At 45.6% G+C, this 19,392-nt stretch overlaps 1 protein-coding gene across 1 annotated transcript in view; it reads left to right on the top strand.

Annotated features, from left to right (window-relative positions):
- The window catches only part of ARID1A (AT rich interactive domain 1A (SWI-like)), an 84,134-nt gene that overhangs the window by 46,237 nt on the left and 18,505 nt on the right, over positions 1-19,392 (top strand). Inside the window, exons 5-8 of the mRNA XM_011955582.1 lie at positions 16,923-17,163; positions 17,453-17,542; positions 18,221-18,388; positions 19,077-19,389. Of these exons, the coding sequence (XP_011810972.1) occupies positions 16,923-17,163; positions 17,453-17,542; positions 18,221-18,388; positions 19,077-19,389 (812 nt within the window). The remainder of the gene's footprint in view (positions 1-16,922; positions 17,164-17,452; positions 17,543-18,220; positions 18,389-19,076; positions 19,390-19,392) is intronic.

Here is a 19,392-nt window from a genome sequence, read left to right as displayed (position 1 = left end):
TCCATCTCAAAAAAAAAAGAAAAGAAAATTAGAACGTCTGAAGGATTTTAATCTCACACCGTTTCTGTTCCCTTTTGTTCATTTCATGATAGAAGGAGAGAGGGCCCACCATCCTTACCTAGGTTTTTGATGGTTTATTTTCAAAGGGATAACAGAAATGTCACTAGCAATTTTGGTAACCAGAGAAGCAGGGTCTTTCTGAGGTTGGTGACCTGTTTTCTTTATAGCTGACCATCTATCTATCTGTGCCTGCTCCTCTTGAATTATAGCCCAGGTGCTCTCTCAGAGTCTTGAAAAGGAAATCCCCACCCCCTCCGTCATATCTGCCCAGGCTGCTAAGAGCAGCATGTACCCTGTGCATGTAGCCATCCCTTCTCTAGAACGGTGGTTCTCTGGGCTGGACTGGCCAATCCGCTTCTCTATCTTAGTCACACTGCTCCAACCTCGATACTGCCTACTGCCTGCTGCCTGCTTGAGCCTGTGCTGCTTGCAGCAGATTACTGTATGCTTGTTCCTGGGTCCATTTCCTGTTTCTATTCTAGTCACTGGTGGCTCAGCTCTGCTTCCTGCCTGTGTGTCTCACACAGATTCCTCTTGCTGGAACCTTTTGTTTCCTTCAGAACAGCCTCAGTCTTTGAAAAGCAACTGAGCCTTACCTCTAGTATGATGGCTCTTGAGTCACTTAGTCCTACAGAGGACTGGGTGGAAGTACCTCCTCCCCCATTAAGCACACCATTTGAATTTTACCTTGTTTTTCAGTTTGTCCTCAGCCCTGCTGTAGGAAGCTAAGTTGGGCCAAACTTGTCCTCACTTATTAGTATACAGGGCTATCGGGACTGGTATGTCTTGATTCTTTTGTACCTGGAGCTTATAAACGTATTTCCTACTACTGAGGAAGATACTTGGTATTCTCTCTGGCCCAAGCATCCCTGAAGCCCAGGTGATACTTATTGAATTGGACAGGTTATGCTATCCTCAGCAGAATAACTGGCTGCAGAAAACATGGGGATGGAGAAGAAAGCGTGTGCTGACTCAACCCTCCATCCTGTGTGAGCAATTCAAACCCCCCACCCACCCCCTCAGAGCTTAAGGTGAGAGAAAGTACAGTGAGGTTGTAAAAAGGGAAGAAATGAAGGAGGTTGTCCTGGACAAATATATTTAAAGTCCTAAGGCTCCCTGCTCTTGTCCATTTCCTCCAAAAATACGCTTTGTGAATAAATCTTTTCTCTCTTCCTTTACAGCTACTCTTTTGGGATCATTTGATAATACTGAGTCAGAGGATTTCTGTACTAGATCCTAGGTCTAGCTATGTTTAATAGAGATTTAATACAGGGAATTTGGGCTTACAACTGGAAAGAGTGAGGGAGCTTGCTCTAGGCTTGGCCTCCGAGAAACTGGACCCAGATTTAACCTAGATTTGACCTACCAGGGGAACTTTGACCTCAGAGCTACTATTGGATTGATTGCTCTTGAATCATGTCCCTAAACCTATGATCCAGGATCAGTAAGCTGGAATCAAGAAGCAGTAGCTGCTGCTGCCAGAACCAGCACCCAGTTAAGTGGAGGATGGAACCAAAATGCTCCTGCAGAAACAAGTGAAGGAGACAGAAATATGGTCTCTGCTTACTTTGATCTAATCTTATGAGTCAGCTTCTCATTAGCAGAAGCTGAATTGTATGCAAAACCAAGGGATTCTTGGAAATTTCATTTTTAAGTTTTTTAACCTTTACAGTTAGAGAAAGAATAGAATGGAGGCAGCATGAACCAGCGCGACAGAATATTTACAATACTGACACCCCCATTCCTGTCTCCCCTCCCACCTCCACTTTACATATGAGGAACCTAAGGCCCAGAAAGGGCAAGACACTTGTCCAAGGTCATTCAGTAAACGAGAACATTGGATTCTTTGACTTCTAGTCCACTGGTTCTACTGTTGCTTTTACTGTTAGGACCAACTCCTATACAAGATCAGCAAAAAGATCCTTTAAGAAAAGGAAGGCCGCGGGCGCAGTGGCTCATTCCTATAATCCCAGCACTTTGGGAGGCTGAGGCGGTGAGATCACCTGAGGTCGGGAGTTCGAGATCAGCCTGACCAACATTAAGAAACGCCATCTCTACTAAAAATACAAAATTAGCCAGGCGTGGTGGCGTGTGCTTATAGTCCCAGCTACTTGGGAGGCTGAGGCAGGAGAATCACTTGAACCCGGTAGGCGGAGGTTGAGGTGAGCCGAGATCGTGCCACTGCACTCCAGTCTGGTCAATGAGCAAAATTCCATCTCAAAAAAATGAAGAGGAAAAATGCCATATTCAGAAAATGGACTTTGCCTTCCATATTCTCTTTGGAGAAAGGGAAGGAGTTATGAACAGATATGATGTTGAGATTTCTAGATTTCTAGGCAAAGTTAATGATATTACAGCTTTTGGATTTAGTTCTGTTCTCCAGAAGAATGTAAGAAACATTTACTCTGAAAGGAAGAATTCTCAGAAACTGGAATGTCCTGATATTCCTTAGTCATCATGGATGAACTAGTTGTCGTAGTGACAGTGGCTCACCTTCACCCATTCCCCCTTGCATTTTCTTTTGCTGTTGTTGCTTTTCTGTCCAAAAAATCAACCAAAATCAGAAAACCAGCTCCCAGATGTTTGGTTGCCCAGCTGTTTCATGTCTGTCCTTGGGCGGACTTGGGCCTTTCGAACTGGAAATGAGCCAAGTCCACCTAGAAATATTATCTTTGTAGAAACCAGTAGGGTCCTTTAAGCCAAGGTGAGAATCTGTTTCTTGAAACTTGGCCCAGAGGGGAGGACCTGTAGGTGTGGAGCTATGTTAACATACCTGGCCAGGCGCACTGGCTCACGCCTGTAATCCCAGCACTTTGGGAGGCTGAGGCGGGCAGATTATGAGGTGAGGAGATCGAGACCATCCTTGGACAACATGGTGAAACCCTGTCTCTAGTAAAATGCAAAAAATTAGCTGGGTGTGGGCTAGACACGGTGGCTCACACCTGTAATCCCAGCAGTTTGGGAGGCCAAGGTGGGCGAATCACCTGAGGTCAGGAGTTCAAAACCAGCCTGGCCAATATGGTAAAACCCTGTCTCTACTAAATAATACAAAAATGAGCTGGGCGTGGTGGCAGGCACCTGTAATCCCAGCTACTTGGGAGGCTGAGGCAGAGAGAATTGCTTGAACCCGGGAGGTGGAGGTTGCAGTGAGCCGAGATTGCGCCACTGCACTTACACAGCCTCGACTACAGAACAAGACTCCATTTCAAAAAAAAAAGAAAACACCTGGGTGTGGTGGTACGCGCCTGTAGTCCCAGCTACTAGCAGTTACTAGGGAGGCTGAGGCAGGGGAATTGCTTGAACCCGAGAGGCGGAGGTTGCAGTAAGCCGAGATCGAGCCACTGCACTCCAGCTGGGTGACAGAGCAAGACTCCGTCTCAAAAAAACACCATACCTGATAAGTCAAGTGTAGAATTAGCCCTATTGTTTTTTTCTCTTGTGTCTAAGACATACTAGAAAGCTGTGATGACATCGGTATGTATTCTGTTGCCATCCCTCTGGGGACCAGTGCTTGGTCTCCTGAAACCCCTACTTTATGGCCTGAAATTGTTTCATCTTCCCTGCCTGTTATCAGCATAGAATTGGTTGGTATTGTGACATAATCTGATTGCCTTGAGGCAGAATTTGCCTCCAAGCTGCTAGCTTCCTTCCCATTTGACCTTTCCCAAGGAAGCTAAGAATCCATGCCTTGTTGAAGGTGCGAACTAGGGGTTGGAGGCTTGATCTTGAGAGTCAGTGAACCTGTCCCTTACGGCTAGCTTTGATGTGGGAAGAATATTGAATATTGTTTACTGAGATGGGGATGGGTGAAAGTAATTTTTCCTGACATTTTGGGGAAGGTAAGAGAGAAAACAGATTTAAACTACAAGGGATCAGTGGCCAGGTGTGGTGGCTTACACCTGTAATCCCAGCAGTGTGGGAGGCTAAGGCAGGAGGATTGCTTGAGCCCAGGAGTTTGAGGCTGCAGTGAGCTATACTTGCACAACTGCACTCCAGTCTGGGTCTATGAGCAAGACCATGTCTGAAAAACGAACAAAATAGGTCAATGTTCAGAGGAACCATTATCAAGACTATTTGGATTTTTATCCCCTGTTATCTTCTGGAACTTGATTATAGCTCCCCTGTGTTCAGAGTTGTTCTTTTCAAAGTCCTTTGAGGTTGTATTCTGGTTTAAGATTCTATCCATTTCTCATTCTCAAATCTGTTTATTCCACCTTCTTCTCCCCCTAAATATTTGGATTTTATATATAGACCAGTAGGCTAAGGTAGGGAAGATCACTGACAAGTATAAATTTAAGAGTTTACAAAACCAAGGAGGCCATCCAGCCCCCTAGTTCTAAGCCGTGTTCAGCACAGTGCCAACTTTGCCTTCCCTGGTTGTCCTTGCTTGCTTTCTGGTTGGTATAATTCTGAGGGGCAACCAGGCTTGCTGTAGAGAGGAGAGCCAGATGATGTGGAAGCCTAAGGCAACACCCCCTCCTTGTTACACTTCTCATACCCAGAACTCTGCTTGCTTTCTGTGTTCCTTTCCTTTCACTCCCCTTTCCTGCCCTCTTTACTCAAGTTCTAAGATTATAGCTGATGATCTTCATAATAGAACAAACTCCGTTTGGTTAACCTTCCTAACAGGGAATGCTTGGCTTTGAGAAAGTAGGGGGTTCCTAACTTCTTTGCCTTCTCTAGCTTTACAGTGCTCTTCTTTCCTGCTGGGATTAGAACAGCCCTATTCCATAAATATGCACTGCTCTTGGCTGCTCTAACTCAGGCCCAGCTCTGACCCAGATTCTTTTTTTTTTTTCTTTCCAGATTTGAGTCTATTAACTAGTGACTCTCAAAACATTTCATACATTTTTGGCCAAAAAGTGGTTACTAACTGGGTAAGACAGTGAGAAGCCTTTGCGGGGCAGGGTGACTGGTCAGGCAGATAACATGGTATTATACAGGCCTGATGAGACTGTGAAAAACTGAAAAGCAGGGTTTCAACCAGTTCGTGGCTTAAGGGAGTTCCAGAATCATCATCATTATCTTTTTTTTTTTTTCTTTTGGTAGAAGTTAGATGCCTGGATTTTTATGTAAAATCTCCCAGTTTTTAGATGGGGTCTATATGAGGGTGTTAGGCAATGAATTAAAAATTCTCGGCCGGGCGTGGTGGCTCATGCCTGTAATCCCAGCACTTTGGGAGGCTGAGGCAGGCAGATCACAAGGTCAGGAGATCGAGACCATCCTGACTAATATGGTGAAACCCCGTCTCTACTAAAAAATACAAAAAATTAGCCAGACATGGTGGTGGGCGCTTGTGGTCCCAGCTACTCGGGAGGCTGAGGCAGGAGAATGGCATGAACCCGGGAGGCAGAGCTTGCAGTGAGCCAAAATCGCGCCACTGCACTCCAGCCTGGGTGACAGAGTAAGACTCTGTCTCAAAAAAAAAAAAAAACAATTTTTCTGGGGCCCGTGGGTCTGTCCCTGCAGTGTCTTGTGGACTGCCCCATGTAGTGTTGGCTCTCTCTTGCATTTACTCCCTTTGAGCTGGTACCTAGAGTTTCTCCGGAGGTGGGGGACAGCTGTGAGGAGCACCTTCTCATCTATCCTTTGCCAGTTCTCCTTGTGTTTGGTGTTTGTTTTATTGGTTTGTTGCAGGGGGTGGGGGGAACAATGGGGGAAATGTTGAGCAGAAGCACTTGATGTGATTAAACCTCCAGCTGAGCATGTCTGTGGGAGTAGAATATCGACCCCTGGAAAATCAATGGCTGCTGCAGTGACCCAGCCGCTGTTTGCAGGGGCTTCCACCACAGGAATGCAAGCAGCCCAGCAGTCTTTCTTCTCCCCACCTTTTTTACCTCAGCAGTGCCCTCAGCCTCCACCCAAAGGGTCAGACCTGCCTCAAGAGATTTTGCAGAGGTGGGTTAGAACAGCACGTTCTCGTATTTTCACAAATAGATTGAAATTTCTCCAGTGACACAGAGCCCTGCCTCTGACAGCCTCCTTTCCAGACACTCCTTTTCTTCACTGCTGCAGAAGTTGTTAAGACCCATTTGGGGTTGTACTTCTGAGTTTAAACAGGAGAATCGAGTTCTCTTGATACCAGCACCCAAGAGCCCGTCTCTTGTGGAGGTTTAGAATTCAGGTACAGGGGTTTAGGATGGGGGAATGGAGATTAAGGAAAAGAAAGAGGACTAATAGAGATTGTGTCTAAAGAGGATGCTTTTGAGTAGATAATTCATTGAGCAACATTTATCAAGCTCTTGTTGTTTATGTGTCTGGCATCTTTCTGGTCACTAAATAGCCTGATCTTGCTCTGGTCCCACAGGCTAGTAGAGATAGAGCACAGTGCCATCAGTCCTGTAACTGCATCTAGAGGAGCCTCAGAGGAACTCTGGGCCCTGCCTATAGGGTGGGAGTAGGGAACTAGTCCTCTGACTTGGGTCAAAGTAGATGGTTTAATAGAATGGCTAGCAGATCTCTTCTTGGAGCGTGGAGGCTTCTGATTCCTCACTGCCTCCACAACACTGTTTTCATCTTGGAAGTTCCCAAGGCTAAAAAAAAAAAACAATTTTAGCCTGTAGTTGTTGTACCTATAAAGCATCTTCAAGCAATTTATCCTCCCACCCAATTCTACTCTGGTGGTTGGGAAATCAGTCAGCCTGATGTGTGTGAAAGGAGAGTTCAGTTGCACCTCTGTGGCCAGAGGGTTGAAGCTTGCTTGGCTTTTAAAGCCTCTAGAAAGGAGTCTTCCCATCTTGTAGCTTGGGAAGTGGGGTACCTAAACAAAACCCAAACATCCTGCAGTTCGGAAGGGTGGCTGCAGTGCTGGGTGAGGAGGAAAGTGTGAGGGTTTCAGGAGGCCATCTAGAGGCCAGGAATACCTTGATTTTTTTTTAATCTGTGAGCCACGCCCTTGTGATTGATAAAAGGATTCGAACACATTCAGTTTGAATACCCAGCAGAGACCAGGCTCCTACTTTCATGGGACTTCTGCCTTAATGGGACTTCTGCTTGTTTCCCTACATTAAAAGTCACCCTCCCCACAGCCCTCTGTCCTCTTATACATTAAGTACCCTACAGAAAACCCAGGGGTGAGAAGAAGTACTGTACCCTTTAATTTAGCCTAGAAAAAGTAGGTTTAAGTTGAAGGTTATCGGTGAAAGTGCTGATTTGAAATAAACGCTGCAAGTTATAGCAGGAGTAATTAGAAAAGAGGGGGGTTGGGCACCGTGGCTCACACCTGTAATCCCAGCACTTTGGGAGGCCGAGGCAGGTGGATCACCTGAGGTCAGGAGTTCGAGACCAACCTGACCAACATGGTGAAACCCTGTCTCTACTAAAAATACAGAAATTAGCCGGGCTTGTAATCCCAGCTACTCAGAAGGCTGAGGCAGGAGAATCGCTAGAACCTGGGGAGCGGAGGTTGCAGTGAGCTGAGATTGCGCCACGGCACTCCAGCCTGGAGGACAGGGCGAAACTCCGTCTGAAAAAAAAAAAGGAAAGAGGGGAACACATAGCATCATAGATTTGTAGAGTTTGATTTATCTAGTATCAGTCTTTCCTTCAATAAAGTAGTTAAGTGAGCCTCATGAGGTTAGCCAGTTGAGTCAAGTAGCTAATCACTCAGCATGTCTGGTGATATAGGTTGTTGGCCTTACCTCTACTGGAGCATGGAACACAGCCTTTGATCATGTCAAGCTTCTATTAATACCTTATGGAAAGAGTGTAAAGTAATGTATTTGAACCTCAGGTTTATTTAATAGTTGTCTGTCCTTGGGCAAGTCACTTCTGAACTTGCTTCTTTGTTAAAATGGGGGTAATACCTATATCAGAAGATGATTGTGAAAATTAAATGAAAGCCACTCACCTTAGGGTTGAATGTGTGATAGTCACATATTTGTGTCAATTCTGCTTCCTTTCAAAAGGAAGATATAAAGAAACTTTATTAACTTTTTCCAACATCCTTTGTATGTGGAAATTTGGTCTCCAGAGCTTTCTTTATGAATTCTGATGTGTATATAGGGGGTTTCCTCTTGGAGGTGGGCCCCTGAAAAGCATTCTGGAGACAAGAAGAGTATAACCCTTCTCTTCTATGCCTTCCCCATCAGGTGGCCAAAAGGTACCAGGAAGAACGAATCATTATCTTCAGAACAATAGCCTATTGTAGAAAAGGAGAAGAGGGAGTTTGTTGGGGGATCTCATCCTATGTGATGGTTTCTAAGATACAAACCAAGTTTTTGGAAACTTGACGGGGGCAAGTAGGAAACAGATTTTTCGGAGTCTTTCCTGGATTAGTTTCTGCTGTTCCAAACCATGCAGGTAGTCCATGTAGGTGATAGGGCTTGGTCTTACACTAAAAGGGTATTGTCGGCTGGGCGCGGTGGCTCTAGCCTGTAATCCCAGCACTTTGGGAGGCCAAGGCGGGCGGATCACGAGGTCAGGAGATCGAGACCATCCTGGCTAACACGGTGAAACGCCGTCTCTACTAAGAAATACAAAACAAAAACTAGCTGGGCGAGGTGGCGGGCGCCTGTAGTCCCAGCTAGTCGGGAGGCTGAGGCAGGAGAATGGTGTAAACCCAGGAGGCAGAGCTTGCAGTGAGCCGAGATCCGGCCACCGCACTCCAGCCTAGGCGACAGAGCGAGACTCCACCTCAAAAAAAAAAAAAAAAAAGGATATTGTCAACCTCTGAATCTTTTCTTCCCCTTCCTTACTTTACTACTTGCTTAACTCCTGACCTGGAATTACCACTGGGTGTGAAAGGCAGCCTATTCTGTGTGTTGATTCTTTCTTGGCATTTCAGTTAACACCAGCAAGCCTGCTCTCTAGGAATAGGTGGCAGTTAATCTGTTGGATTGAGACCATGGAATAATGTCACAACAATTCTGTAACTCTTAGAGTCCCTACCAGTCTGGGGTGGGTCAAATTTATCTTTCTTACATCTATAGCAAAGACTAAGGAGAAAAAAAGAGAACTTATGACTGAAACTTTATTTCAGGTGTTAGAGGTAGCCTCTTCTTCTCTGCTACCCTCAACAAATTGTTGCTTGAGGAAGGTTTTATGAAAAGCCAAGTCTCCCAAAAACTTATTTGCCTTAAGTAATTAATTTTGTCTCAGTTTTTCTTCCTTAGAGTTTAAGGCTGTTGCCTCCTCTCCTACCTTTTCCTTTTCTTCATGGGTTATGTTTCCCAGTCTCTTCTGTGTTCTTCAGGATTTCCTCCCATTCTTCAGCATGAGAGCAGCCTAGGGGTGGGGCGGGGATAGGGGACTGACAAATTACTAGTATACATTTGGTCATTATGGAATTTTTTCATTCAAGTATTATCATTTAAATGGGGATGGCTGAGTTGCAAGGTTCCCAGGGCACACACTTACTACAAGCTTGTGTGTAGGATTTACCTGGTTCTCATGATGGGTAGTTTACCTGCCTGTATCAGCACAACTCAGCAAAAGCTTTTCCCAACTAAATGGATACAAGAACTCTATCTGGGATTCCCCAAGGATTTAGCCAGATTTATGGGAAAACCCTAAATCTGAGCATTGTCATGAGCGTATTCTTTATACTTGGTACCTGTTGCCATTTCACCTGCTCGGCAAAATGAATTTATGTCATCCTCATGTGGCTCTATTGGGAGATAATTTAAACTTCCCTCCTCTAACCCTGATCTGGTATCTTCCTGCTTAAAAATATTCTTCAGCGGGCAGCCAATTCATCTTAGAACTTGTAGTTCTTCCTGTGAGAGTACCAGCACCCCCACTGCCCCTACCCCACAAAATAAGGTATGGACTGTGTGATTTCAGGCATGGTTTTGTTGTGGTGTGAAAAGAAGGTGTTAGCTGCTGAGTTCTGTTTGTTAGCAGAGCCTGACAGACTCATGCTGGCGCTCACTAGGGCTGGGCAACCAATCACAGCTGGAACAGTTATCGTCATGGAGTCCCTGTGGGCTTCCTCTATCAGGTCACATCCCAAAATAACATTGGGCAGTATTTCAAGTGAAGAAATGAAGGCTTTCAGGGCTGTAGCCAGCCTGGAGTGTGAGATTCTGTGTGAAATAGTTGGATCTGCTCCAGCGCTTTTGATCTGCATGGTAGATGAGCAATAAAATGCACAAAACACATTGGAAACACGTGAGGAAATTCTCCTGGCCCTGCTGCTTCCTTGGAACTGGTAGGGCACTGAGTGGGCTGATCCTCACCTCCCATCTCTCAGCAGGATTATACTTGGAGGAGAACAAACCCTGGAAAAGAAATCTTCCCATTAAAGGGGCATTGCTACAGTTCTTTTAACAGTCTTTCCAGAAGATGCTTGTTAGGTGGGCTTTTTTGGGATAATTGAGAACCTGAGAGTCCTGAGATGCCAAGGGCATCCCCCACCAGGGAGAATAGGGGCTTTTTTTTGAGACAGAGTCTCACTGTCACCCAGGCTGGAGTGCGGTGGTGCGATCTCGGCTCATTGCAATCTCCATCTCCTGGGTTCACGCCATTCTCCCACCTCAGCCTGCCAAGTAGTTGGGACTACAGGCACACGCCACCACGCCCAGCTAATTTTTTGTATTTTTTAGTAGAGATGGGGTTTCACCGTGTTAGCCAGGATGGTCTCGATCTCCTGACCTCGTGATCCGCCCACCTTGGCCTCCCAAAGTGCTGGGATTACAGGTGTGAGCCACCACACCCAGCCCGATTGAACTTTTTATTAATGATAAATGTGTTGTAGAAAACTGAACTGTTACGAACATTGAGGTCTGGCTTAACAATCAGACTCTGGCTTTTTGTGGAACAAAAGACCTGAAAAACTGGCTTTTTGTGGAGTAGAAAGCAGAGGTGTGTCCTGTGTAATAAAAGGACGCGGAGTTCAGAGCAATAACTGTTCATGTAGATAGAGGGGCAGGACATCTTTTGGAGACTTCTGCCCTTACTACTCCCTCCCATTTCCCAATAAAAATATTTGCTGTGCCTAGCCACTGGAACTGGTGGGTATGTCTTAGAACTTATATTGCTAATATGTTGTTGTATCTCTCATTCCAGAATATTGCTGCTGGTCGTTTAACCCTGACCATATGGTGCTAGGGGGGTTTCATGCATATGCGCCAGGGGCGTCACAGACTTAGATTTATCCAGCCCTCTCTGATTGTATATGTGAGAAAACCGAAGCCTGGCTTGTTGCCAGTTTGCCCAAGGTCACAACTGATAAATACCAAAAGCTGGGCCTTGGTCTCCTTAGAGGCGTGACCTTTCTCCTCAGTTCATATAGTGTCACAACATAATGGAGAGAGAAAGCCAGCATGGCCTATAGGGTTCAACAGGCCTAGGTTTAAAATCTGGCTTCCACCACTTGCCAGATGACCTAAGCATGTAGCCCAATCTTTTTCAGCATCAACTTCTTCATCTTCAAATTGGTAATGTGACTGGGTACAGTGGCTCACACCTGTGATCCCAAGCAGTTTGGGAGGCCAAGGTGGGAGAATTGCTTGAGCTCAGGAATTTGAGACCAGCCTGGGAAACATGGTGAAACTCCATCACTACAAAAATACAAAAAGAACTAATTAGGTGTCTGTAGTCGCAGCTACTCAGGAGGCTGAGGTGGGAGGATGGCTTAAACCTAGGAGACAGGTTGCAGTGAGCCAGGATTGTGCCACTGCACTCCAGCCTGGGTAACAGGCAGACCCTGACTCAAAAAAAAACCCAAACCAAAACCAAAATGGTAATGGTAATAGTATCTGTAACCAAGAATTGTAGAAAATTGGGTAACTTTGCTAAGTGTCTGGCATGTAGTAGATGCTTAAATGGTAGCTGTTAATCGTAAATGATTTGCCCCTTTCTGTGCTAACATTTTGGCTCCTAAAATTATTTGAAACCAACTATCCCATGCTGACCAGTTGCCATCTAATGAAAATGACACTTTGAGAGGTTGGCCCCAAGCCAACCAAATCAGGGCGATAAGAAGATTAATGCTCTTCCTTCCCCAGTGTTTTTCAATGCCCAGGCATCCCAGCCAGGTGGGACTACTGTTGACAGTGGTTTATTTAGCACTTTTTCTCCAAGAAGCTTAGAGCACTTTACCAAAAGTGACAGCTCTCCTGAAGAAGGGGAAGCCACATCTTTGCCAGCCACAGATGCCTCCAGAGTTCTGAGACCCCAGCCCCAAGAGCTACAAAGGTTTTCTTTAGGCTTCTAGGATCCCTCAAGTGGAGCAGGGACATTCTCCTTGTGGATCTATGGCTAGGCTGGTTTTTTAACTGTAAGTGTGGCTGAAGGGACCTCCTCAGTTCCTGCCGTGAGCTGACAGGAGTGGTTGGTGGGTATGTATGTATGTATGTATGTATGTATGTATTTTTGAGACGGAGTCTCACTCCTAGGCTGGAGTGCAGTGGCGCGATCTCCTTGGCTCACTACAGCTTCCACTTCCTGGGTTCACGCCATTCTCCTGCCTCAGCCTCCCAAGTAGCTGGGACTAGAGGTGCCCGCCACCACGCCCTGCTCATTTTTTGTCTTTTTTAGTAGAGGTGGAGTTTCACCATGTTAGCCAGGATGGTCTCCATCTCCTGACCTCATGATCCGCCCACCTCAGCCTCCCAAAGTGCTGGGATTACAGGCGTGAGCCACCGCACCCGGCCAGGTTTTGGTTTTTTGTTTTGTTTCTTGTTTGGTTTTTTTTCTTAGCACTTCAGCACGTGTCCAAAGATACACACCAAGGCCAGGGGTGGTGGCTCATGCCTGTAATCCTAGAACATTGGGAGGCTGAGGAGGGCAGATCGCTTGAGCCCAGAGTTCGAGACAAGCCTGGGCAACATGGCAAGGCCCCATCTCTACAAAAAAATTTAAAAATTAGCTGGGAGCCAGGCACGGTGGCTCATGCCTGTAATGCCAGCACTTTGGAAGGCCAAGGTGGGTGGATCACTGGAGGTCAGGAGTTTGAGACCAGCCTGGCCAACGTGGTGAAACCCCGTCTCTACTAAAAAATACAAAAATTAACCGGGTATGGTGGTATGCCTGTAATCCCAGCTACTCAGGAGGCTGAGGCAGGAGAATTACTTGAATCCAGGAGGTGGAGGTTGCAGTGAGCCAAGATCTTACCACTGCCCTGCAGCCTGGGTGACAGACCTAGACCCTGTCTCTTTTTTTAAAAAAAAAAAAAAACAAACCCATGAAGATACACACCAAATTGAACAGTGGTTTCTCTATTGAGAGCAACAGAAAGACAACCATGGGGGACTTTGGCTTCATCTATAATATCTGAAATGTTTTTATCATGAGAATGTTTATGTTTTACTTGTACAACTAGAGACAAAAATGATCAAAACAAAACATTTAATTTTTCTAATCCCAGCTACTCAGGAGGCTGAGGCAGGAGAATCGCTGAAATCTGGGAGGTGGAGGTTGCAGTGAGCTGAGATCATGCCACTGCACTCCAGCCTAGGTGACAGACCAAGACCCTTTCTCTAAAAATAAAAAATAAAAATAAATTAACAACAACAAAAAAACTCACAAAGATGCACACCAAAGTGAACAGTGGTTTCTCTGTTGAGGGCAACAGAAAGACAGCTTGGGGAACTTTGGTGTAGGGGACTTTGGCTTCACCTGTAGGGGACTTTGGCTTCACCTGTAATATCTGAAATGTGTTTTTCATGAGACTGTTCATGTTTTACTTATATAACTAAAGACAAAAATGATCAAAACCTTTTTTTTTTTTTTTTTGAGACGGAGTCTCAGTCTGTCTCCCAGGCTGGAATGCAGTGGTGCTATCTTGGCTCACTGTAACCTCCGCCTCCTGGGTTCAAGGAATTCTCCCCAGCTTAGCCTCCTCAGTACCTGGGATTACAGGTGCCCACCATCATGCCTGGGTAATTTTTGTATTTTTAGTAGAGGTGGGGTTTCGTCATGTTGGCCAGGCTGGTCTCAAATTCCTGACCTCATGATCCACCCACCTCGGTCTCCTAAAGTGCTGGGATTACGGACATGAGCTACCGCGCCTGGCCAACATTTAATTTTTCAAAGCGATTTGAACTGAACCAAGTTCTTGTCTGATAGATGGATCCTTGATTCCTATTCTGTTCTGAAATACACTTCTTTTTCCTGTAAGCAGGAAAGTTCTTATTACCAAAAGCTGGCAGTTTGATAAGGAATGGAGATTGTAGTAAGGAGTAGGTGAGGGAACCTGCTGATCCCTAAAACAGAGCATTGAGCTGTGGGATTTGCTGTAGACTGTAGGGCCTAACGAGTGCTTTTTGAGGCCCTTTCTACTTTCAGTGGCTCTCCTTGTCATCTTGCTGCCTCTTTTAGTTTGTTCTTGGTTCAGAGGCTAGATGTCTATGGTATAACTTAGGCATCAAAACAGGGATGGAACTGGGCACGGTGACTCATGCCTATCCTATCAGCAGTTTGGGAGGCCAGCGTAGGAGGATTGAGCCCAAGAATTTGGGACCACCCTGGGCAACATGGCAGAATCTCTTCTACACACACATACACACACGCACACGGTGGTGCATGCCTATAAACACACACACAGAGCCATATGTGGTGGCACGTGCCTGTAGTCCCAGCTACTTGGGAGGTGGAGGTAAGAGGATCACTTGAGCTGGGCAGGTTGAGGCTGTAGGGAGCTGGCATCGTGCCAGTATACTCCAGCCTGGGGTAACAGAGTGAGACCCTGTCTCAAAAAAAAAAAAAAAAAAAAAACCAAGGATGGAGTCCCTCTCTCTTGGGACTAACGTGGGGCTCTTCATAGCTCCAGGTACTTTAGTCCTTCAAGAAAGGAAGATGTCCTTTGCTGTTACCTCGTGGTTGACCTCTTGAAATCATTCTATGCTGGAACTAATTCTCATTGCATTTTTAAAGTATGCTGTGGCATGCCTGGCCTACTTCTTAACAAAAAGAAAGCTAGCATTTTCTGACTTCTCAGCTAACATGGAAAGCTGGACACAGGCACAAATGCACACCTACCTACCTGCCTTCAGAGCAAACTTTGTCTCCAAAAGCTCAGCAGAAATGCTTCCAGCCTAGTGAGGTACCAAGTGGTTTGTGGAAGGTCCACCCAGCTTGGATACTTGAAGGAGAGCGAGCCTAAAAGGTGCCCTCTGACCTCCAGTGTTACTGTCAGATCTTAGGGTCAAAGTCACTTTCAGCCGATCTTCCCAGGGTGAGCTTGTTTGTGTGAGCAGGAATAGACTCAAACCAACTTGGATCTCCTCCTCGAGATGTGTGGTGTTTTCAGTTTTGTTTTTGCTTGTTTGTCTTCGTGATGGTGTTTTGCTCTGTTACCTATGCTGGAGTGCAGTGGTACAATCTTGGCTCCCTATAGCCTCCTCCTCACCGGCTTAAGTGATTATCCCACCTCAGCCTCCCAAGTAGCTGGGACTACAGCTGCACATCACGACACCTGGCTTATTTTTTGGGGTATTTTTAGTAGAGACAGGGTTTCGCCATGTTGCCCAGGCTGGTCTCGAACTCCGGGCTCAAGTGATCTGCCTGCCTCAGCCTCCCAAAAGGCTGGGGCTGCAGGCATGAGCCACTGCATGTGGCCCAGTGTGTTTAAGAGAACTCTTTTGTTTACCATTTAAGTATCAGGGTTTTCATCCTTTCTTCAATTACAATTAGTTCCCAGCCTGAAGTAATGTTGCTAGCTAGAGAATGAACATGGGGCAGGGGATGGAATTAGGGTACATTTTCTTAGGTGAATATTTTTCATATTGAGCTCCTGTTTGCTAATACTGGAGTTTGTTGACCTAGAGTGAACTCTTTATTGATTAATTCAAGACAAGCAAAGCCTACAAATAAATACCAAGTTCTCACTGAAAAACATAAAAGCTGGGAAAAAACAATTTGTTCAATTGGCAAACATTTGTTGATTACTGTTATAGACCAGGTGTTAGGAGTATAGTCCCAGACCTTCTTGGCGGTTAAGAAATTGCCTTTCTCATCCAATGTATCTCTTTCTTACCTCCCACCCCTTATGTTATAAAGTATGGTGACTTGGAGTGAGTCCTTGGCAAATGGAGGCTATGATAATCCATAATAATAATCATCATTCTAATATATAATAGAAGGAGAGGGGATCTATAAATGTTTCCCAAACTTGTTAACATTCTCTTGTAGCTCCTGGTGCCATCCTGGCAGCATTTTGTAAAGTTTTGCTATTAGAAAAGAACTAAAGCCTCACTGAAGTAGTTGCTTTCTTATGACTATAGAAGTTAAGACTGGGAAAGAAGACGAAAGTGCTAGATCTGCTTCTGAGGGGATAGAAGGATAGAAAAGGAATCATCAAAACTCAGTCACACCATTGTTTGTATATTGTCTCACTACTATTGCACTATAGTGTCAGAGTTGAATAGTTTTGAAGGAGGCTTTATGGCCCACCAAGGTCTAATATATATTCCACCTGGTCCTTAACAGAGTTTACCATATGTAAATTATAGTATTATGACTAGGGCTGGGCGCGGTGGCTCATGCCTATAATCTCAGCACTTTGGGAGGCCAAGGAGGGCCTCCTGCGGTCAGGAGTTCGAGACCAGCCTGACCAACATGGAGAAAACTCGTCTCTACTAAAAATACAAAAAATGTAGCCGGGCATGGTGGCACATGCCTGTAATCCTAGCCACTCAGGAGGCTGAGGCAGGAAAATTACTTGGACCTGGGAGGCGGAGGTTGCGATGAGCCGAGACACACCATTGCACTCCAGCCTGGGCAACAAGAACGAAACTCTGTCTCAAAAAAAAAAAAAAAAATTTTTTTTTTTAAATAAAAATAGTATCATGACTAAAGAACGTGTGTGATGTATTTGCTCTTGATTATTTAAGGAAAATGCTAAGCAAGTAGTAGGATTATTGATAGTAGAATCTTTCTGCCTAATATTACTAATCCATGTTCTTATGTATATGTTCTAGGATCTATCTGGTTCAATAGATGACCTCCCCATGGGGACAGAAGGAGCTCTGAGTCCTGGAGTGAGCACATCAGGGATTTCCAGCAGCCAAGGAGAGCAGAGTAATCCAGCTCAGTCTCCTTTTTCTCCTCATACTTCCCCTCACCTGCCTGGCATCCGAGGCCCCTCCCCGTCCCCTGTTGGCTCTCCCGCCAGTGTTGCTCAGTCTCGCTCAGGACCACTCTCGCCTGCTGCAGTGCCAGGTACCCTCAAGTGCTGGGCTTTAGGGAGAGGGAAAGGTGACTGCCCCCAGTAATATTAAGGAGTCCTAGTCTTCCCCTGGCAGAGAAAGCATCTCTGGCTCATGCCTGCATAGTTTCCCCCTTAGCATTTGGAGAAGGGAGATTGGAACCTGTTGGCTGGATCTCTTTGTGTGTGATACTGGGAGGTACTTGGCCTCTCCATGAGCCATTTCTAGCTCTGAATTGACTACCTAGCTAGAATTCCCAGGCTTAGCCATGATATTCTTATGTTGTTCTTTGTCTGGACCAGGCAACCAGATGCCACCTCGGCCACCCAGTGGCCAGTCGGACAGCATCATGCATCCTTCCATGAACCAATCAAGCATTGCCCAAGATCGAGGTGAGAGCCTGGGTGTTGGGGAGGGGCAGGGAGCTAGGGCGGACATTTGAGTGCCCTATGCAGTAGCTTTTAGAGAGCTGTTTGACCATGAAGCTTAGGACAATCCCTGCAGCAAATTGTTTTTATATTTAAAAGTTGACATGATAATTGTACTTATTTATGGGGAACATAGTGATGTTTCAATAGATATAACGTATAGTGATCAGATCAGGGTAATTAGCAGATATATAATCTCAAACACTCTACTTCTTTGTGCTGAGACCCAGCAGCAAATTGTGAAGTTAGAGTGGGCTTGGCCATGTTAGTGTCTCCATTTCTCAGTACTTGTCTCTGTTTTGATGGTTGCCCCCTTACATTTTGCCTCATGGTCGGCAGTTGCTGAAGACTCAACATTTGGTCTTCACTTATTAAGTCATTAATTCTGGTTTTTTGTCATTCCTCTTTGTCTTTTCAAACCTCCATTTAGCAGGAACAGTTGGCATGCCCTGGTTAATGGCTTATGTCACTCTGAAGGTGCCTAAAATGACATACCACTATATAGAAAATCAGATAGAGACTTCGTGCAAGTAGCTGCTAAAGAAAATGTAGATGGTAAAGTCCCAGGATAAGGAGGGAGAGCCATGTATAAAGTTCGCATTGTATAAAGCTAATAACTATATGGATACTACCCACAAATAGGTTATATGCAGAGGAACCCCCAGATGCCCCAGTACAGTTCCCCCCAGCCCGGCTCAGCCTTATCTCCGCGTCAGCCTTCCGGAGGACAGATACACACAGGCATGGGCTCCTACCAGCAGAACTCCATGGGGAGCTATGGTCCCCAGGGGGGTCAGTATGGCCCACAAGGTCAGTATACTACCCAGTTAGGAGTAGATAGGGGTGAGAGGAGAGAACAGTTCCTTGTCTGATATGTTGCCATCTAGCTTGTAACCTTGTGAGAGAAGGGCTGTCCTTTGCCTTAAATCCACCCAGGCCAGGCCCTTGAAGAAGGGCAAGGAAAGATTCCATTTGTCTCCACTTACTCTGTCACCGTGAGAAAGTCTTTCAATTTCACTGAGCCTCTGTTTCATTTGTAAAAATGGAGATAAGGTGTTTACTCCACCATTGAGCACAGACAATTAATACATGGTAGCTATTGGTTATTACTTTTTAAAAATTATTTTTAGTGAATAAGTCATAATGGAATAGATCTTTGCTCAAAATTGCAACCCTAGGCAGATCAAAAGTTGAGTATCTTACTCAGAGCATGGAGATAAAAAGGAAGTTATCTTCTTCTGGAAGTTGAAGTGCCTGTGTGGCAGCAAAGCCAGCCTTGCTCTGTGCTGCCTTTAAGATGGAAGGGATAACTGACCTGCCTTTACATGCTTCTGGCACCCCCCACTTTTTCTCATGGAGATAAAGGCTACCATGAAGTTGGTCTCTTTCCTAACCAAAATATTGAATGACATTGTTTGGTGTTCTAGAGTTGAGAGATACTAGAGAGTTGCTGGTGAGTCACTAACCAAGTCTCTGTCTTCTCTTCCTCCCCTCTCAGGTGGCTACCCCAGGCAGCCAAACTATAATGCCTTGCCCAATGCCAACTACCCCAGTGCAGGCATGGCTGGAGGCATAAACCCCATGGGTGCCGGAGGTCAGATGCATGGACAGCCTGGCATCCCACCTTATGGCACACTCCCTCCAGGGAGGATGAGTCACGCCTCCATGGGCAACCGGCCTTATGGCCCTAACATGGCCAATATGCCACCTCAGGTTGGGTCAGGGATGTGTCCTCCACCAGGGGGCATGAACCGGAAAACCCAAGAAACTGCTGTCGCCATGCATGTTGCTGCCAACTCTATCCAAAACAGGTA

Source organism: Colobus angolensis, unplaced genomic scaffold (assembly GCF_000951035.1).
Source record: "Colobus angolensis palliatus isolate OR3802 unplaced genomic scaffold, Cang.pa_1.0 Scaffold4, whole genome shotgun sequence".
Taxonomy (NCBI): Eukaryota; Metazoa; Chordata; class Mammalia; order Primates; family Cercopithecidae; genus Colobus; species Colobus angolensis.
The sequence above is the reverse complement of the archived record's forward strand: the minus strand, read 5'-3'. Positions and strand labels throughout refer to the sequence as shown.